Here is a 21,254-nt window from a genome sequence, read left to right as displayed (position 1 = left end):
CATTGAGTAGCAGGAACTCTTTCTGAATACAAAAGGGAAAAAAAGCCAAACTCTCTTCATTTACCTGTCAGACCATTTCTAAAAATAATGGAAGTGGCAACTCCCACAATCCATGTTTACAGCAGGGAGTCGTATTTACGAAGTGTCTAATCCAACCTTGATCATTCTTCACACGCTGGTACAGATTGCAGAGAAGGTTGGCATACTGTCAGTACTTGGTGACTGTTAACATCATGTGACTCAGTGTCTTAGGCTCTTTATGGAAAATGCTGATACCAAGTTTGTCAGCAATACTACCACAGATTGTATTTTGGCTAAGCAGTGAATGATTACACCTTGGAATTGAGAACTTCCGTTTGGTGTTCATGTAAGTCAGGGACTAAGAATATCATCTTATCACTTGGCATCAGAAGTTTTAACTCTCTAGGGAGCCACAGTATGTGTGTGATTAAACAGGGAATAAACTGGAATAGAATACTACATGGAGAGGAGACCTTAAAGGCTAATACATTTTATTTTACAAGGATAATGAGTCTTAGGTAGATCTTAACTTACTTAAAGTTCATGTAATTTAATATTTGGTATATCTAAGACTAGAATAAATTTATACTAGTTTATCTCAACTGGGCCCTTTCTGTAGTATGGCAATCCTACTTTTCCTCCCCAATTGGTTCCTTCCTTATCTCTCATGACAGCAGCCATAATTAACCTTCTCAATGCTCTCATGATACTACTGCTCTTTCCCTCAGTTAAGTACTTTGCTTTACATTTCCCTAAAAATTCACCATTCACCATGTGACAAGGAAATCACTTAAAAGACTGATATATATTAATTTAAGGTCGCCAAGGAATTCAGCGATGTAATTCCTAAATGAAAACTCAAGTCAGCAGTCAACCTTTTATGGAGTTTTAATTACAAACAGGAGGAAGAAAGGTATTAGAGAGAGAGAGAGAGAGAGAGAGAGAGAGAGAGAGAGAGAGAGAAAGAGAGAGAGAGAGAGAGAGAGAGAGAGAGAGAGAGAGAGAGAGAGAGAGAGAGAGAGAGAGAGAGAGAGAGAGAGAGAGAGAGAGAGAGAGAGAGAGAGAGAAAGAGAGAGAGAAGGGAATAGGGCTTAAATACCCCCTCTGTTTAGGCTGGGCCAAAAGGCCCAAGCCTTAGATAGCTGAGGCAAAGAAAAGAGATCAGTCCCTATCACTCACGTGACCAAAATGGAGAAACAGTCTCAGGGGCCTCCACCTCCAGCCTCCTTCAGAGCAAAACTTCTCGGAGCACAACCTCTCAGAGCAAAACCTCTCCAACTCCTTCAGAGCCACCTCGCTCAGAACAAAACCTCCTCCAACCACCCTCAGTCCTCAGACCCCTCTATCTTTAAGGAAAACATCTCAGTTCCCTCCCCTCAGTTCTCATATCTACCAATCACTGTCCATGTCTTCCCTCTGCCAATGGTGGCTCTAGCTTAACCCAGGACCGCCCAGAGGTCTGCCCCTTTGCACATGTCTGTTGAAGGTCATATTCTCAAATAATTAAATTTTGATCTTTGCTGCAGCCCTTCCTAAATCCTGTTAGGACTGAGTAGGGTGGAGATTGTAAGTTCCAAGACCTGGTTCTGTCATTCCAAGTATCTCTATTGTATCAATTCTAAGTAGAATTGTATCAATTCTAAAATCAATCATGACTCAAAGAAATTCCTGTTCTATGCTTAAGCATAGGTCAAAGCCCTTTCCATTGTTCAGCAAAAGGTTTCTGTCCTTAAGTAGGGAAGAGAAGGACCCTCCCATGCCAAGGGGGTTCACATTCCAATAGACTATCAGTAGGAAATTTTTCAAGTATGAAATTTCCCAATGGTGAAATTTCCAACATTTATAAGTCTAAGAATTTTAAGGTTTACAACCAAGAGCTTCCTCTTTACTTTTCTTCATCTTCTGTCCCTCTGATATCTTCTCCCACACTATCTTCTCTTCCTTCACTTCACAGTTGGAGTAGAATGATCCTGTAAGAGAGTAACAAAATAATGGTCTTTGATGATAGAGGTAGCTCTTCTGCCTGCCAAGGCTTGTCTTTTTATCTTTACTCTTGATCCCATCTTCTCTCCTCTTCTTTGTCAGGTTACCCCTATATGGCCCCAGTCTAATCTTCTTTTCACTGCTTTCTACAAATTTGCCCAAATAATCATGTTTAGGCAGCTAGGTGGCATAGTGGATAGAGCAATGAGTCTGGAGTCAGGAAGATTTTAATTCAGATTTGGCCCCAGATACTAATTTTGTGACTCTGAGTAAGTCACTTGACCTATTTGCCTCAGTTTTCTTAACTATAAAATGAGGATAATAACATCACTTATCTTCCAGGGTTATGAGAATTAAATGAGACATTTGTAAAGCACTTAGCAGAGTACCTGCCACATAGTAGGCTCTTCACTTTCCTTTCCCCCAAATCTCCTCCATCCTTTAAAAACCCTCACTAGATATGCCAGTTCCTATATTATACTATCTCTCTCCCTGTTTCAGCTAAAAAAAGCTGTCCACACTTACTGCATCCATTTTTCTTCCTATTTTCTTCTAAACCTTCCCTTCTCTGGTTTCTGACCGTCATTCAGCTAAAATGTTTCTCTTCAAAATTGCTAGTAATCTCTTTGCCAAATTGAATGACTTTTTCTCAATCTGCATCCTTTTATCTCTGTGAAGCACTTGGGATAGTTGACTACTTCCTTCTGGATACTCTCTTCTGAGTTTTCATGACTCTGATCTCTCTTTTCTTCCTAGATGGTTTTTTCAAGCACTTACATTCTGTCTTAGAACCAATATAATCTGAAACTATGCCCCCAAAGGCAATGATATATTTTTGATAAAGGAAAATAACCTATATGTACAAAAATGTTCATTGAAGCTCTTTAAAAATGTTTTTTTTTTTATTTTTTGGTGACGGTGATCAGTACAAAAAAATCTAGGTACTCTGATCAATACAACAATCCAAGAAAGTTCCAAAGGACTAATGATGAAAAATCTGTCCATCTCCAGAGAGAGAATTGATGAACTTTGAGTATAAATTAAAGTATTTTTTCTTGTTCTTCTGGGATTTTTTTTTTTGCAATGTGGCTAATATGGAATATGTTTTACATTATTTCACATGTAAAAATAATATTCTATTGCTTGCCTTCTCAATGGGCAGAGAAGGAGGTGAGAGATAGAGAAAATTTGGAACTCAAAAGGAATTTCAAGGAGGAAATCCAAACTCTACAAGTTTTAGGATGCTCATGATGAACATATGGTTAGTACATAAAAATTTCTTTTTTGAATGCATAAACAGAAGGGTTTTCATTGATGACATCCTTGAAACCCTATTAACAAAGAAAGGCACTATTGAAGCATATTCCCATCTTCTTGGTTTTGGTAGATTTTCTATTTTGTGCTGATCCTATTTGCTGCCACACAAATGTAGTCTTCATAAATTAAAAAAAGGAAACCCAAGAGGTCTTAGAATTCAGCTCAGCTAAACAAGAAATTGAACCATCAGTATATATCCTTAACCTTATTTTTGACAACTGTATTCTTGAAAACTAAGAAAACTTACCCTTTTATAATAACTCTCTTGCTTGTGTAGGGTCAGTAATTTATATCATCCTCATCATTTGAGCTAGCATTTATCACCTACTGTGGGCCAGGCTCTGTGCTAAGAGCTTTATAAATGTTATCTCATTTGATCCTTACAACCCTGGGAAATAGATGCTATTATTATATCTTTTATAATTGAGAAAATTGAGTCAAACAGAAGTTTAGTGATTTCCTCAGTGATACAGCTATTAAGTGTTTGAGCCTCATTTGAACTCAGGTCTTCTTAACTCCAGGCTCAGCATTCTATATGCTATTTTACCTGACTTGCAAATAGCTTGATATCTGAGGATAAAATGACTGCCAGTAACATGACCCTCTTCCCTACTCAATAGTCCTCTTCTCTCCAATCGCATGGCCAAAATCCTAGTTCAGGATCTCATCATCTCCTGTTTGTACTATTGCAACAACCTTCTAATTAGACTTGTTGCTTTAAGTATTTCCCCTCTCAAATACATCCTCCAAAGAGCTGCCAAAATGATTTTTTCTAGTTGTTTCCCCTGATCATGTCATCCCCTTACTTAATAAGTTTCAGTGAGTCTCTTTGACCTCTATCATCAAATATAAACTCCTCTCTTTGGGATTTATAGCTCTTTATAACCTAATCCTTCCTGTCTTTCTAATCTTTTAACAAATTATATCCACTCCATGCATTTTATGGTCCAGTCATAATAAAGTACTTGCTGTTCCTCACACATGACACTCCCATTTTTCCATCTCCATGCCGTTGACTATCCTCTGTGTCTGGACTGCTCTCTCTGCTTCCTTTTGCCTCTTGGAATCTTTTGCTTTGTTTAAGATTAAATTTTAAGTGTCACTTCCTTCAGGAGACCTGTCCCAAGATTTCTGGTTGTTAGTGCCTTTCCCTCTAAAGCAACTTCTCATCTCTGCATTTATCTTGTGCATGTGATTTATGTATAAATTTATTTTCCCCATTAACTTATATGCTCCATATGGTCAAGGACTGTTGTTTTTTTTCTGGACTATTTTGTTTCCCAGCACTTAGCACTAGTACTTTACAGAGTAAATTCCTGATAAATGCTTGTAGATTGATTGACTGATAGAACCCTAGAACCCAGCTGTCTTGCCATCCATTATAATATTCTTTCCATTATACTATACTGAGAAGTGTTTTTTTATTTTTTTTATTTTTACCACTTACATATGTGGTAAATGAGAAGTTTGTTCATAGGTGCTAGAATACTCATTATTCTACACCAACAATAACTGATGATGTTCCATTTGTTTTTTAAGTGATCCTTAAGTATTTCTTCCAAATTATTTTGTATTAGTCAAGAGACTGTCTAAGGGGAAATTACAAAAATTTGGGGATAAGAGGTAAATAAAAGAGAAAAGGAACAAAACCAATGATTGCTACATTGATAAAAAAAACAAAACAAAACAATTTGGGGGTAGTCCCCTTTGGCATAATAGTGTACATTCAAAACAAAATGCATTCAACCCCCCACAGTTCAAATCACCACATCCCAAAGTTCACTCTGAATCTTTTAGTGTAGTGTGTGGTTTCTGCAGGCATCTTCATGGTACCTTCTCCAAACAGTTCACTTTCTGGATTTGGGGAGGTAGCAAGTTTCTTATCCTAAAATTACTCTCAAACAAGAAAAATTTTTATAAATGTAGAATTTTATGACAATAATACAATCCCCCCTGAGGAGGGTGTTTACCAACACATGAATCACCTCAGCATACATGGCTGAGTTATGAGGTATCTGAATCAACTGTCAAAAGAAATAAGAAACATCAAAAAATCCAAATAAAAGAGAAAAAGGTGACTTCTGGATGAAATATAAAATATCAAAGTCTCCTATGCAAAAGAAACATAAACCTAGAACAGGTCTTTAAATCAGGGTCCAATTAAAGTGATTTATATCCCACAAACCTATAGTAGCAATTATGCATGTACCAGAAAATTGCCATACTATAAAAGACAGAAAAAAGGTGTAGATTTTGAAGCAGATGGGAAATAGCATTCCCTGGTCTGATTTTACCTTTGCTTTCAGGAATAGGGGAGCCAGAATGGTAGCCAAACTTCAGTACTTTCAATTCCACCAGGATTGATTGGTCTCTTTGACCTTGTGCTCTTTGGCACTATGCAGTGGCTCTTTTGTGATCCCTTCTCCTGGAATCAGACACAATTATTAAACAGAGTCCCATAATATTTAACAATCAATGGCAGGTTTCCATCGCCTAAAGCTTTTGGGTATGCATTGACATTAGGGCTAATGGACATTTTAAACTTACCCTAGTACAAAATCAAAAAAGCCATTAATACTGGTAAAATGCACTTCAAGTACAAAAGAAGAGAGAAAAATGAAAACTCAAATACTGTATTGCACATACAAGGAAAAACAATTCTAAATTAAAAAAAATTTCAAATATGTAGTTCAGAATCAGTGACAGACTGTGTCAGCCAAGTAGAGGCAGAATACAAAGTTTCTCACCCCAAAATGAGATCCATTTCCTTTTTATTTTGGCCATGATGCACAGAGTGAGTATACATAATTTTCATTAAATACAGCTTTATAAAACAGTAGAGTAGGTAATGCACATTCAAAGAAGTACCAAAATTCCCCAAATCACAGGAGCATATTTAATGACAAGAGCAAACAAACCCACTATCATTATGATTCACCTGAGTTGTTGTGTGGCATTTTAAAAACTTTTGAAGCTCATGGATACTTGTCACAAATTCTCCAGAGCTAGTCAGTCTTTCAGCCTTGGCAAAGATATTTCTAACAAAGTCTATTACTACCATCATTCCAAAATGTGGCAGAGGAGCCCAGAAAAACACAAACCTCTGTACTGCTGATGAAAATCTTTTAGGTCTCCAATGTCACAAAGAATCTAGATCATTCTGGTGGAAGGGTAGAGTAACCTGAAGAGTTACAAATATAAAAACCCTTTTAGGAGGCACTAAGCCCCCTAGGAAAATCATTTGCACCTCTGGGATGAGATCTAATCACAGGGTAACAAAGGGAAACCTCCCTCCTCTGGTATGAGACTGTTACAGTGTAAAAGGCATGTCATTATATGTCCCATCCATTGCAATGTGGAGGCAAGGACTAACTAATATCACTTCAGTTATCTCATCAATTGCATTTTTAATAAATACAGAGGTGGGAAATACAATAGTGCTATTGCACTTCACTTCAGCTACTAAATGGACCCTTACCTCTTATTACAAACAACTCAAAGGTAGGCAAATGATCAGTCAGAGGTAGTGGTGCTCCTAGATATCTGAAAATCACTTCTGAAGACCCCTTAAAATCAATTTAAATTTTTAGGTCACTAAATTGTCCAACAGTTGTATACAGGTTGTAACCAATTTGATGGAGTCCACCCATCATCGTCTATGTCATAGTTAACAAAGGCAAAAAGGAGCAAAAGCTGTTAAGGCAACATGTGACCTCCATGGATCTGTTGACAAACCCAGCATCCATAAGGACCTATGGTTTTGCCATGGAAAAGGGTTTGCGCGACTTGACTATGGGCTTTTACAATGGTATTTTTTCCCACTCCAGTCATAGGTGGAGGGTACAGATAATGAAAATGTAACAACATACAACTAATGGCCAAAACACAGTAGCTGAAAATGATATAGTGTAACAGAATATATTAGATTAGATCAAAATGTGAACTTAAAAAACAAAATTGAATCTTAAAGCAAACAATCAATAAATACAATATATGTGACAGGATACAGACATTGAATTCAAGAGTCCTTTTCTCCAACTCCAATAGCCATGTTACAGACTTCTTTACTATTTTGGAGGGGAACAAACTCAAACAGTTAACATCAATAAGGCAAATGGAGTCTGAGAAGACTTAAAATTCACCTCCAGACTCATTAAGGTTCCTTCCCCTCTCCATATAATCATCCATCTAGATTCCTTTGGTCACATCTCTGGGATTCCCCATACCCTCACTGGGTATGGTGTGGACAAATCTCATATTGGATGTGTTGCAGAGATTGGGCAGGCCAAAATGGCAAGGGGGTGTAAGGAGATGAATATCTCCCCTGAATCTCAGGATTACTCATGCTAACAGCTGCAAGGTATCCAGTTAGTGCAAGAATCCCCAGGAATGGCAGCAAGAAAAAACATCCTAAAGCTGTAAGTTGCACGAGCTTGGTAAGGCTCTCTGGAAACAGGAACTATTTGAGATAGGAAGGAAACTGGGCCATGCTTACAATCTGTACTTATTAAATTGGTTTCAAATCTACTTCCTGTTTGGAAAAGTAACCTCCTCCTCACCCAGGGGTAAAAATGCCAGGGGTCCCGGTACACTTCAGCGCCCTCCCCCCCCCCATTTCCCCCAGCCAGGAGCATGGAAGCCTCCCTGGATTAGTTTAGAATCATCTTGGGAGCTAGACAGGGTTCAGGGTGGGCAATATGTAGGGGCTGCTCTTGAAAAAAAGACCAAACTTGGGAATCTTAGGCAAGCAAGGAAAAATGGGATTTAGATCTCACCCTCCACGCCGGAACCTTGGGGATCAGCAGTGCTCTGGAGACCTTGGCTTATTCCTTTTGGCAACCCTTGGCTAAGTCACTCAAATGAAAGCAGGTAGATGGGACAGCCAGCGAAAAACAAAACAAAAAAAATGGCAGGAGAGAAATGCTGCTTTGCAAAATTTATCTACTCCCTATTCTTTACTCGAAGGCTTTCTTAAAAGAAAATGGAGAATTCTTTTTCCAACTTTGTTGGTTGCCAGAAATATAAGATGAAAATTAATATCCAATAACTCCAGGGATTATATTTTATAAGTTATTAATAATCACTTGAAGTGGAGCAAAAGTATAGTCTGAGTAAAGACAAGTTTACTGTACTGCGAAAGTGGGAGAAGAGAGAGAAGAGGGGTATGGTTACAGAAACCTTATCTCTAAAATGTAAGGATGGAATGTAAAGATGAAAGTAGGGTTCTGGGAAACGGAGTCCTAGGATACAAAATTCTAATTACATAGTATATATGTATATATATGTGCAATATATATAATTTTTTTCTTCTTCTCTTATGTAGGATTCTCCAAAGAATGTGAAATCCTTTGCATCTCTGTTAAGACATTCTCCTCTAACTCAGATGGGACCTGCCAAAGATAAAATCGTCTTTGGACAAATCTTCCATGTTGTCGAAAATGACCTTTATATCGATTTTGGTGGCAAGTTTCATTGTGTATGCAAAAGACCAGAATCAGATGGAGAGTAAGTAATAGTAACATGCTTTAAGTACCAGAATGGTGTTTTGAAAAATGTTTTACTGATGCTTTTTAAAAAAAACTTTAGAAAAATTTTTCCATGGTTACATGATTCATGATTTTTCCTATCCCTCTTCCCTCCCCACTCCCTGAACTGAGAGGCAGTACCACTGGGTTGTTCAAAACCTATTTCCATATTATTCACATTTTTAGTAGAATGATCTTTTAATGCCAAAATCCTAATCAAATCCCTATTTGAACTACGTGATTGATCATATGTTTTTGTTCTACATTTCTATTCCCACAGTTCTTTGTCTGGATGTGGATAGTGTTCTTTCTCATAAGTCCTTCAGAATTGTCATGGGGTCATTGCATTACTGCTAGAAGAAATGTCTATTACAATCGATTTTGCCTTAGTGTATCAGCCTCTGTGTACAATATTCTCCTGGTTCTGCTCCTTTCACTTTGCATCAGTTCCTGGAAGTCTTTCCTTACTGATGCTTTTTTAAAAAAGATATCTAATTTCTTCCCATTTGTAAGAGTTAAATTACTATCCAGTACTTCAAGTATTATATTTGTAAAGTTTATTATCTGACAAAATAGGACCACATGACTAAGTTAATCTACCTGCTCAAAAAGGCCTATTCCACCAAAGCCACTAACAGGAAGGAAAGAGCACTAGGCACTGAACTCCACCCAATTTATCTCCTGTCTAGGTCAGCACACAATGACAGAAAGTGAATGGGCTCCTAGGAATCAGAATTTTGATGGGAATCACAGTTTTTTTGGGCAACAGATTCTAATTTCACAATCTCCCCTTGAGATCCTGTGGAAGACATGTATCCCCAATGGATCTTGTAAACATAACCAACTTATAAATTACAATAATTTGTGGATAAAAGGGAAAAAGAATAAAATCAATGTCTGCTAGGCGCCTTGACAAAAAGCCATTTTGGGGCAATCTCCTTTGGTCTTAAGTGTATACATTCAAAATAAATGTGTTACAACCCCCCACAGTTAATTCACTACAACCCAAAGTTGATTCTGGATCTTTTGGTGCAATGTGAGATTTTTGCAGGCATCAACATGGTGCCTTCTCCAAGCAGTTCACTTCCTTAATTTTGGGAGGTAGCAAGTTTCTTATCCTAAAATTACTCTCAAACAAGAAATTCTTTTTATAAATGTAGAATTTTATGACAATAATACTATCCCCCGTGAGGAGTGTTGACAAACATATGGATCAACTCAGGTAGCTACTGAAGCTCATGGCTGTCAATCTTGACTGAAATGCTTCCTCTTGAGGGGCATTAGGGGTGCTATGCCCCTTGACTTTCCCACCCCTCATATAAGACTATAACCATTCATGGAGTAATCAAACCCTTTGCCTTTGCTCCCTCCTTTGCCATGAGACTGTAACAGCTCTAAAAGCATGTCTTTTATATGTCCCATCCATTGTATTTTGGAGGCAAGGACTAACTACAATAGTGAAAATTACTTCAGATTTTAGAAATGCAGAGGAGGGTAGAAGGCCCTTTAAAATCAATTTAATTAAAAAATTTTTTTTAGATCATAAAATTTTTCTGGATTTTTCAATGGTATTCTCTCCAGTCCAGTCGTATGAGGAGGTACAAATAAATACAGTGTAACAGCATATATAGCTAGTTGTTAAAACACAGTAACTTAAAGTGACATAGTGTAACAGAATATATCATATTCAAACCAATATATGAACTTAACAAACAAAATAAAATCTTAAAACAAGCAATCAGAAAATACAATACATGCAACAGGGTACAGGCACTGAATTCAAGAATCCTTTTTTCTATCCCCCCCTGAGGAGGGTCTTGACAAACACATGGATCATATATCTCAGGTAGCCACTGAAGCTCTCCGTTAGAGAGACTCCCATAAGTCACTGGAGTCTGAAAAGGCTTAAAAAATTTCACCTCCAGATGCTTTAATGTTCCTTCCCCTCCCCAGGATCATTATCCATTTAGATTCCTTTTGTCATACCTCTGGGATCTCCCAAAGTGAGGGAGAATTCCAAGCTGAACATAGTGTGGAGGAATCCCATATTAGATGTATTGTAGAGACTGGGCAGGCCAGAATGGCAAGGGTGTGTAGGGAGATGAATTTCTCCCCTGAATCTCAGGCAAGCTAATCGCAAGGAGCAGTACACCCAGGAATGGTAGGAAGAAAAAACATCCTAAAACTGGGAACTTTGAAATAGACAATATACCACTCTTTAATAGAGTGGGCCATGCTTGCAATTCTACTTCCTTTTTGGAAGAATAACCTTCCTTCACCTTCCCCCTAAGAGTAAAATGCCAGGGAGAACCTTGCCACATGGACAGGGAGTTAAGAGGGTAGAAGCTCTCCTTAGGTAAAAGCCCTTTAGGAGGCTATTTATTGCCTAAGGGAAATATACCCGGGCTTTCAAGGCAAGCAGTGAGCAAGCACTCAGCTGTTGGCAATATACTTTACTAGCTGCTTAGAGAGCGGCTCCAAAGATTCCCAGCTTGTGTGTTCTAACGGCTTGTTGGCAGCAGTCAGCAACAGCAAAAGCAGAAGCAGCAGCAGCAACAGTAGGAACAGGAGCAAGAGAGGCCTAAGGGCAGGAGCAGGCAGCTGGGACCACCCAGGGAGTTAACAGTAGGAGGCTGCATCAGCAACAACAGATGGCAGCTCCCGAGGTGGGGGGAGGGGGCGAAAAACAATGGCAGGAGAAACATGGTCTCTTTTCAAACTAATCTTACTCCGAGAGAATTAAGGGTTCTCAACCCCACTTCTGGTCACCAGAATTGTAAGAGTTAAATTAATATCCAATACTTCAAGTATTATATTAATAAAATTTATTTTCTGCCAAAATAAACCACATGACTAAGTTAATCTACCTGCTCAAAAAGACCCACTCTACCAAAGCTACCAACAGAAAGGAAAGAGCTCTAGACACTGAACTCCACCCAATTTATCTCCTGTCTAAGTTAGCACATAGTGACAGTAAATGAATGGGTTCCTAGGAATTGTAGTTTTGCTGGGAATCGTAGTTTTTAGAATAACAGATTCTAATTTCAAATATTGTAAAGGCCAGAAAGTAAGGGGTTAAAATTAAAGGACTGCATAAGATATTTAAGAGTGTGGTTGCCAGTAATTATTACTCAATTACAAATGAATTTTATGGTAATTTATTTACAAAAAGAGAGAGTGAAAGTAAGAAATTCAGAGAGAGTAGCTATTTATTCTAGCCTGGTTCTAACCAGGCAGGGCTTAAGAGGCCCAGGAAAGGGGGCTAGAGGTAAATTAAACAAGTGTTCTAGCCATGAGGCCTCATCTTAGATGAGGGTCCTCTCTAGAGGCTAGTATCTCCTGAACAAGTCAGGGAAAGGGATCAGCCTTTTTCACTCACCCACGTGGTAGTCCTAAGGGAAAATAGAAAAGTAGTTCGAGGCCCTCAACCAGCGCTCCTCCAGTATGCTCTTCCAGTATCAAGTTGAAGGCACAAGCCCTCTCACAGGAAGTTCTTGGCACTTTTAAAGACCATTCCTTTCCTCACTTCCTGTGCCTTACTTCCACTTTACATGGACCAATTATAGTCTATAAATTTTCTTAGGACTGCCCAGAGGGCAGTCATTGGGTTCTGATTTGTCATCCACTTTCACACACATGGGTCATAGATCTCCCCCACTTAAGCATCTTTTGGTGATTAAATCTAAAAATAGGCAGAGAAGGGGGCAGCTAGGTAGCTCAGTGGATTGAGAGCCAGGCCTAGAGATGGGAGGTCCTAGGTTCAAAACTGGCCTCAGACACTTGCCAGCTGTGTGACCCTGGGCAAGTCACTTAACCCCCATTGCCTAACCCTTACCACTCTTCTGCCTTGGAACCAATACACAGTAGTGATTCCAAGACAGAAGGTAAGGGTTTAAATTAAAAAAAAAAGAAAGAAAAAAAGGCAGGGAAGAGTTAATCCTGTCTTTACACCATACCCTACTCTAGTAGAGCTTTTTCTTCTGATAAAGAAGTCTGGTTAAGGAAAGCCAACTTACATACTGATGATAGTTGAAATAATTTACTCTTTTCTCTCCTTGATCCCTGCCTGGCTTTTGAGAGGAGTCCTCATCATCAGTCCTATAGAATCAAGATTACTTACTACCTTTAGTGAAGTTTGGGTGTATTTTGTTGTTGTTTTCTTTTACTTTGTATTCACACATTTTCTTCTGCTTTCTTCCTTTTTTTTTTAACCCTTACCTTCTCTCTTAGTATCAGTTCCATGTCAAAAGAGTGGCAAGGGCTAGGTGGTCAGGGTATGTGACTTGCCCAAGGTCATACAGTTAGAAAGTGTCTATAGGCAGATTTGAACCCAGCTCCTCCTGATTCCAGGCCGGTGCCCTCGCTGCCCTTTCTTATTTTCTGCTTGCTTCATTTGCCATCAATTTAATTCTCTTTATTTCAGCAAGCTTTTCTTAAGTGCCTAGTATGCCCATGGCACTATAAACACAAAAACAGATGTGTAGGGTCTTTGCCCTCAAGGAGTTTGTTTTTCTTCTTGCAAGTCTTTCCAAGTTGCTCTGAATTCTTCATAATTCTTATTTCTTTTGATGTAATACTATTCCATTAACATTCATATACCACAGTTTATCCCACTTAAAATCTCTGAGCCTCAATTTCTTTATAAAAATGGGGATAATGATGCTTATGTTCCTACCTGGGGTTGTTTTTAGATGTCATTGGAGATAATGTTCTTAAAGTTTCATAATCCTTAAAGCAGTCTTTTAATGTCAGATGTTAAGATGATTGTGATTTTCCATTCTTTTAATACTTTTCCCTATTTGAATAGCTTCAGAATCAATTCCTGAATGATTCTAATTGTCAAGATGGAATTTTTCTCTGTGCCTTAATCAGGTCAAGCCATTCTTCCCTATTTCATCATAAGCTCCATTTCAGTTTCATCATATGGCACATTGGATACTATATCTTAGTATTAAAAGGAATATTATTTTACCAAAGACTTACTTTTCTCTCCACTATTTTATTTACTACTTTGTGAAGCAAATACTCATCATATAATCCAGGCTTAGAATTGAGCAGAAAATAGAATTTTCATCTTGGAAATTGCATGCTACTTTCAATTATCCTCAACTGTATACTACCACAAAAGCCCATTACCTTAATGCCAATGCTCTGTTTCCACAGACTTTAAAACATTGATCTATTAAAAGAATGAAATTAGGGGGCAGCTGGGTAGCTCAGTGGATTGAGAGCCAGGCCTAGAGATGGGACATCCTAGTGGATTGAGAGCCAGGCCTAGAGACGGGACATCCTAGGTTCAAATCTGGCCTCAGACACTTGCCAGCTGTGTGACCCTGGGCAAGTCACTTAACCCTCATTGCCTATTAAAAAAAATGAAATTAGTAGCCCCCAAAGTGGTGAAAAAAGACACAATTCAAAGTTTATAGTCTGCATCATGCTACTAGTAGAAACATAGGCAGGATATGATATAAAGAACATGATCAAAGATATTTATGACCCGAAAATGAGGGGTGGGTCAGAAATCGAAAGACGCAGGCAGCTGTGAGATTTAAAATGGTTGAGGTCTTAAACTGTAGTGAGTTAAAATGGTGGAAGATATAAATTGTGATGGATATAAGGGAGGGTGAGTAAATTTGACTGCAGAAAATATGTTTCACTACAGTGTCTTGGTTTTTAAATCAAATATAAGGTGGTCGCCAGGGAAATATTCCCAATTATTCAAATACCCAAGTCAATTGGGTTTTATAGAGATTTAATTAACAATACAATGAGTAATCAAAGAAAGAGAGAGAGTAAGAAAGGAATACGTATGAAGGGCCCCAAGCCAATATGGCCTAGACCTGAGCCTTAAGAGAGAAATCAGTCAGTTTTTTAACACTCACCACAAGGTCTGCCTAAACAAGGATTCTAGTGACACCAGGCCAGCTCCATCTCAGCTGACTTCACCAGAGAGCCTTCCAGCCAGAGACTGTTCCAAAAGGCCTCTCTCAAGAGATTCTTCCCAAGAGGTCCTCATCAGAGATCCTCCAAAAGGCTTTCTCCAAAAGGATCTATCTCAAGAGATTCTGCTTTTTCTTATATAGGGTTTTTCTCCCATGTCACCTCCCCTAAGTCCCTACATCTACCAATCACTGTAGATGCTTTCCAAAGGACTGTCCATCTAAATTCCTGCTAAGTCGACCAAGATCCTCAGTAAGTCTGAATGAGAGAAAACACAGCTGAATCAACTAATCTCATCAAGAGAAAACTTGCCCGACCCTTTTAGGTACCTAGCATCCCATTGTATCAATTCTAAAAACAGGCCTGGCTCAAAGAACTCCTTGCCCCACCATAAGCATGGATCCAAGTACTTTCTTTTGTTTAGCAAGGAGTTTTCTCCCCTAAAGCAGTCTTATGTACGGGTGGAGTAGAGGTCCTCCCATTTCTGATCCTGGCTAGTTCTCACATCAAAATGGGAAATGTTTCTCAGTAGGGAATTTGTTCCAATTAAGAATTCCCTGATGGGGAAATTTTTAACATTCACAAGTCTGAGAGATTTCAAGATTTACACAGCTCCAGTGATACATTGGAGCCTTGAGACATTAGAAGAATGGGAGAATAGTCATTAGCCTGTAAGGTAGAATCTTAGTTGGTGGGAGGGGAAGGTAGTACAATGACAAAAAAATTGGCTTACAGGGTAGATCTAGGAACAGTGGCTAAAAGTTTAACAGAGGCAGATTTTGACTTGATATAGAAGGAGGAAACTTCAGAACCATTAGTCAGTACACATTTATTAAACACCTACTGTGTGCCAGATATGTGTGCTAAGCAGTGGAGGTGCAAAGAAAGGCAAAAGACAATCCCTGCCCTTGAGGAGTTTCCAACCTAAAGGGGGAGACCACATGAAAACAATTATGTAAAAACATTTCCATATATCTCCATTGGTCATCTGGAATGATAATTTTCAATGCCATTGATCAGACTTCTAAAGGCTTTTGATGTTGTTATTGTACAAGTTGTTCTGGTTTGCACCTCACTCTCCATCAGTTCATACAGCTCTTTCCAGTTTCCTCTGGAGCCATCTATTTTATTATTCTTTATGGCGCAGTATGCTTATATACCATAATTTGTTGTCCCGCAATAGGTGAGCACCCCTTTAGTTTGCAGTTGATGCTACTGTGACAAGAGCTGCTATTTATATATCTATATCTACACTTACATGTATACAAAATATGTTTCCATTTCCTCTTTCTTTGATATCTTGGACATATGCCTAGAAGTAGTATGTGATGCCATTTTGGATGACCTTTTTATCCAGACATTTGAAGGAAATCCCTCTGTCTATGATTGATGGGAAGAGGTGATTTAGGCCAGTCAGAAAAGGATTCCTGAGCAAGCCCTGGGGGAGCTATCTCCTACCCTCACAAAGAGGGCAAGATGCATCCTGCCTGGTAGAATATATCAAACTTCTTTTCTCTATTCTCCTTACATTTAAAAAAGTTGTAATTCTAATTTTGGTCATCCAGGAACTCATACGCCCTTTATAACAAAGGAACTGAATGACCCCTCTCATATAAGCTTATCCCATCTACCCTCTGTACATAGTAACCTTTCCTTATTATTGGAGTCTATAATTGACCATTTGGCTTTACATAGCATTTTTTGCTGTCTTTTAAAGAAACTTGCCATATATTCCTAATAGTTAACTATGATTGTGTCTCGTCCCCCTACTATACTGTCATCTCTATAAGGAAAGGGATATATGTGTTATCTCATAAGACTTAGCACAGAAGTCTCCACATAGTAGGGGCATATGCTTAATAAATGCATGCTGATTTGAATTTAAGTCAATTAATGTTGTTCAATATCATATAACTTATTCTGAACATAATTTAACTTTTTCTGGTTTGTTCATCTTTGCTCTAGATTTGTGACTTTAGTCATCTTTATGAACACAAATGACCATGTTGTAATATGCTGATAGGATTGAAAGATATGGCAGTAGGTAGTGTTGCATGTCCCATTTTAAATAGAACTGAATGAGGATAGCTTTTTACTTATGCTTCTGTTTCATCATTTTTTAAACCTTTTTGACCTTGTCATTTGTCCTTCCTCAACATAGTTCAGTATGTCAGCTAAAATCTGCTCCCTTTGACTTTTTTCCTTTCTGATCTGCTTTAGAAATGAAATAACCAGTTGTACTGAAAATAGAATTGTGTCCAAAGTAGTAATAAGTAGACTCTGAATGGAAGCTCATTAGTAAGTAATGTACATTTGAAAGTGGGCTATATTTAGAGTCAGAGACCTGGGACTTGAATCTCCTGACTGTCCTTTATTCAGTAGGGTGATAGTAGTAGACTTTAGAAGTCTTAGTTTCCTCACTTTTAAAGTGAGGGTATTGGAATAGATGTTCTTTGAGGTCCCTTTGAGCTCTAGATTTTTATAAAAATCTATGGGTAGAGGCAGCTAGGTGGTGAAATAATTGTATATGACTAAAATAATTGTTTCTAGAAAGATACTTGATGGTAATGGGATTTTAGTGGGTCAAGGAATGATTGTTTATGATCACTATCAGAAGGACACAGGGTTTGGGAAGGCCAACAGGATAAAGCTTACAGGATACCAAATGCTATTAAACAGGATTTATTTAAGATAAGGGAAGGGAAGATGATCTATCTAAAGAATATAAATAAACCTCCCACCAAATCTAGATGGTAGCTTCAGAGAGATGGTGTCTACACTGTCAGTTACCTCTCTACTTAAGAGTCCCAGTTCCTATAATACAATACACTTCACTAACCCAAATCCCCTCATAGATGGTGGTAGAGGTAATAAGGTTGGAAGGTAAGCAGGAACAGGGCTCAAAGGGAAGATCTCACTGACAGATGGCTTTAGGTGTCTCAAGAAGCTCTGTAGGAATATCTCTGTCAGCAGTAACAGGATACACAGGAACAGGTAGTTAGTTGGTAAGATGGATCACAAGGAAAGCCACAGGAGAGAGAACAACTAGTTCACCAGGTCCACCCTAGGAGACTAAACAAACTCAACCTTCTACTTAACTGTCTGTTAGAAGAAAAACAGTCCTTCACTTCTCCAGAATTCTGGAACCTTCTTGCTTCTTCCTTTGCATCATCCCCTCCTGTTCATTTCCTTATAACAGTGGTTCAGTGGATAGAGAGCCTGGCCTGGACTTTGGGGGGATCTGGGTTTAAATCTTGTCTTAGACACTTTCCTAGCTGTGTGATTTTGGGCAAGTCACTTAATTCCTAACCACTCTTCTGTCTTGGAACAGATACCTAGCATTGGTTTAAAAGTATAGGGTTAAAAAAACAGAGTAAAGAAGATGAGCTTCCAAATGTGGTGTCCTGGAACAAGTAATAAATTTTAGAGTAAAAAGTAAAATCAATTCAATTTCTGGGTCTGTATTTCCTGTCTTAGACAAGTTGCTTAACCTCTCTTGGCTTTCTTACCTGTGAAATGAGGGATTTGAACAAGATGATTAACAAGATCCCTCTAAACTCTAAATATGTCATCCATTTTTGTTGACTTTGTAAAATATATTTTGGTTGGCTTCTCTCTTCAAACCCTAACCCCTCATTTTAGAAAAATCTGTTTCTTGACTTATCTTTTGCCATAATATAACTTATTTCCAATTGCGTTATAAGCATATGTATTATTATAAGCATTTACAATGTTAATAAGATTGATTATGCTTTTTTGACAATTGATTGTTACTGTTAATAATAGTTAAAATAATAGTTGGAGTGTTTTGAATGTGTTGGTTCATTGGGAATATTCTCTTACATTGCATGAAGAGTTTAAATGTAAGCCTTTGATTTATTGAAAGTTGTTTTTGGATAAAATAATGTAGTAGCAGAGGTACTTATGTAGTACTATTTAGAGAGTGGTATTAATATAATAAGTAGTATTTTTCTCTGATGATGTATTAAAAATCAAAATACCTCAATGTATCATTTTATGTTTTTCCTTCTCTGACATGATGCTGCCCTGATTAGTGATCATATGATCATCAACTCTGTTCACTTAGGGAAAACATCTGTTTTTACTGGAACATAAAAACCTTATAATTAAACCATTTTTTATCCCTCTTAGTTTGATTGAAAAAACCCAATGGATTGCTTTTAATATTCAGTGATTAAAAATAGCTAGTTAAAAAAATTTATTTCAGTGGCTAATTTATGAATTTTTTGTTTTTATTTTGTATAAGATACCAAAATATCAGTAGAAAGACATCCAATTTTAAAACTAAGGTTCATTTATTGATATTTTAATGAGAATTTTCCTTTCAAACATATTATTTCTGTACTGGTATCTTCATCACAACAGACATGATTGACAGTTCTTAAGTACTATGAGTATCAAAACAAGCATGATTGGCAGTTCTAAAGCAGTTAACACGTGAAATGAATATCATCTGTACATTTGTTTGACACTGAGGTGGAATAAACAAGCTAATTTCCCAGTCTTTGTTTCTAATTCAGGCTGTGGTATATAGGGTCATATAAAAAGTGGAACATATAGTGAATGTTTAAGGAAAGGAACATTTTCAAAATAATTGAGAAAGAAGGGAAAATTAGGGATTTAATTTAAGTGCTTCATTTTCCTTCAGTACAAAGCTTACTTTAAAAAAAATAGATTTATTTTTAAATGGTACCTTTAACAATGTGAGTTATACATACATGTGTATAAATATACAAATATATATAATCTATAGCATATATATATTATGCATATATAGATATATAGTAGAGAGAACCTACTATGTAGAGATATGCTACATATCAATATATGTATATATATATTCAATATCACAGCATATGTTTTTTAAAAAAAACTTTAGGCAGAAGGCTTTTATTGAAATAAATCTGTAAATGAAGTAAGACAATTAAAAAAAAAACCTGACAGTAGATTTGAATCCATAAGTACAAACAATTTAAACATTACACTAGAAGATAACTTATTTTCTGCCAGAAAAAATGGTGTAGAAATTTCCGTTGATTGATTTTGTTTTATTTTATCTTGCATTGTTTTCTGTGTTACATTCATAATAAAATCAGTAAACTCTACAGTCAGACTAAATTTATGGTTGTGGTCATTTTTTCTTCTACCTTCCTAAGACTTTAAGGCCAAAGGTGAATCTGGAAACTACTATAGTACTTTTTTGATGAAAAATGGTAGCATTTAATTGGTCACAGGAAAGCTTTGAAGTTCATTCCCATGAAGATGAATAGGCAAAATCAGAATTCTTCTTGTTCAATTGTTTCAGCCTGTAGATTTTAAAATATTTACAAATTTAAAGCTGTCAACAGAAGAGGAAGTATTTAAATGAGTAAACATTTGTATGAATTTCAATTGCCTTCTACATAAAATCTAGACCATACTAAAATTCTAAAATCTGTTAATCATCTCATTTTTTTGTTTCCTTGGAAGACTTCCTATTTACTTAAATTTTTTTGTTTTTAATTTTTTAACATTTGCTTTGTGTCTTTTAATCATCACTTCAGTAAATACATATTGAATAACTGTTGTGAAGATCACTCTCTGTGGACTAAAAAAAATGATGCAAAGGGAATGAAAAATACCTTTAGTGTATTAAAGCCTAGTTAGTTAAGAAGACAGACAACTAACTAAGGAACTTTGAGCCTATGCTGAACAAAATTTCATTCAAGGAATTGGTGGGCTGGAGAGGAAGTGTTAGCTTGTGGAAGGGACAGGAGAGTCTTCTTGAAGTATTTGTTGAGGGTCTGTCAAGTGGAAATGAGATTAGACTTTTTCCACTTGGCCCCAGACCCAGAACTAGGAACAGTGGATGGAAGTTTCAGGGAAGTAGCATTAGGCTTGGTATGAGTTAAAATTTCTTAACATTAAGAGCTGCCCAGAAATGGATTTGTCACTTGATTTAATGGGATCCCCTTTCCTGGAGGTCCTCAAGGAAAAGCTTAATGACCTTTTGGGGTTATAGAAGAAAGGAATACAATATTGGTTGGATAAAATGTATCCTAAATCTGTGGTTCTGTGATTTAGTTTCATGAAAATGTAAGTCCATTGTGAGTAGGGATTGTTTCATCCTTTGTACTTGTATTCTCCAGCACTTGGCATAAGTGCCAGCCTCAGGGTAGGCATTTACTAAGTATTAGTGGATTAATTTTTAAAGCCTGGTTAAGGAAATAAAACAAGCCTTCATAGCAGCAAATAAAACTATTAAGTAAAAACAAATGTAAAAATCTCAGAGTTGAAAGGAATTGTTGAATATTTGATTATTTGATTAGTACCTAGATCAGAATAGTAGGCTTCCTTACTTTGCTTGAAGATCTCCAATGAGGAGGGAGCCTTTTACCTTCAGGAGCAACCCATTCAACTTTTACATTGCTCAAACTTATAATATATTTCTCTTAACAAAGATCAGAA

General features: G+C 37.3%; 1 protein-coding gene across 3 annotated transcripts in view; it reads left to right on the top strand.

The window, feature by feature from the left end:
• The window catches only part of TPD52 (tumor protein D52), a 371,490-nt gene that overhangs the window by 175,770 nt on the left and 174,466 nt on the right, over positions 1 to 21,254 (top strand). For all 3 annotated transcript variants that reach the window (XM_001377430.4, XM_056824136.1, XM_056824138.1), the window contains exon 2: positions 8,645 to 8,826. In XM_001377430.4, the coding sequence (XP_001377467.1) occupies positions 8,645 to 8,826 (182 nt within the window). The remainder of the gene's footprint in view (positions 1 to 8,644; positions 8,827 to 21,254) is intronic.

This window comes from Monodelphis domestica, chromosome 3 (genome assembly GCF_027887165.1).
Source record: "Monodelphis domestica isolate mMonDom1 chromosome 3, mMonDom1.pri, whole genome shotgun sequence".
Lineage (NCBI taxonomy): Eukaryota > Metazoa > Chordata > Mammalia > Didelphimorphia > Didelphidae > Monodelphis > Monodelphis domestica.
This window is presented reverse-complemented; position numbering and strand designations above follow the sequence as displayed.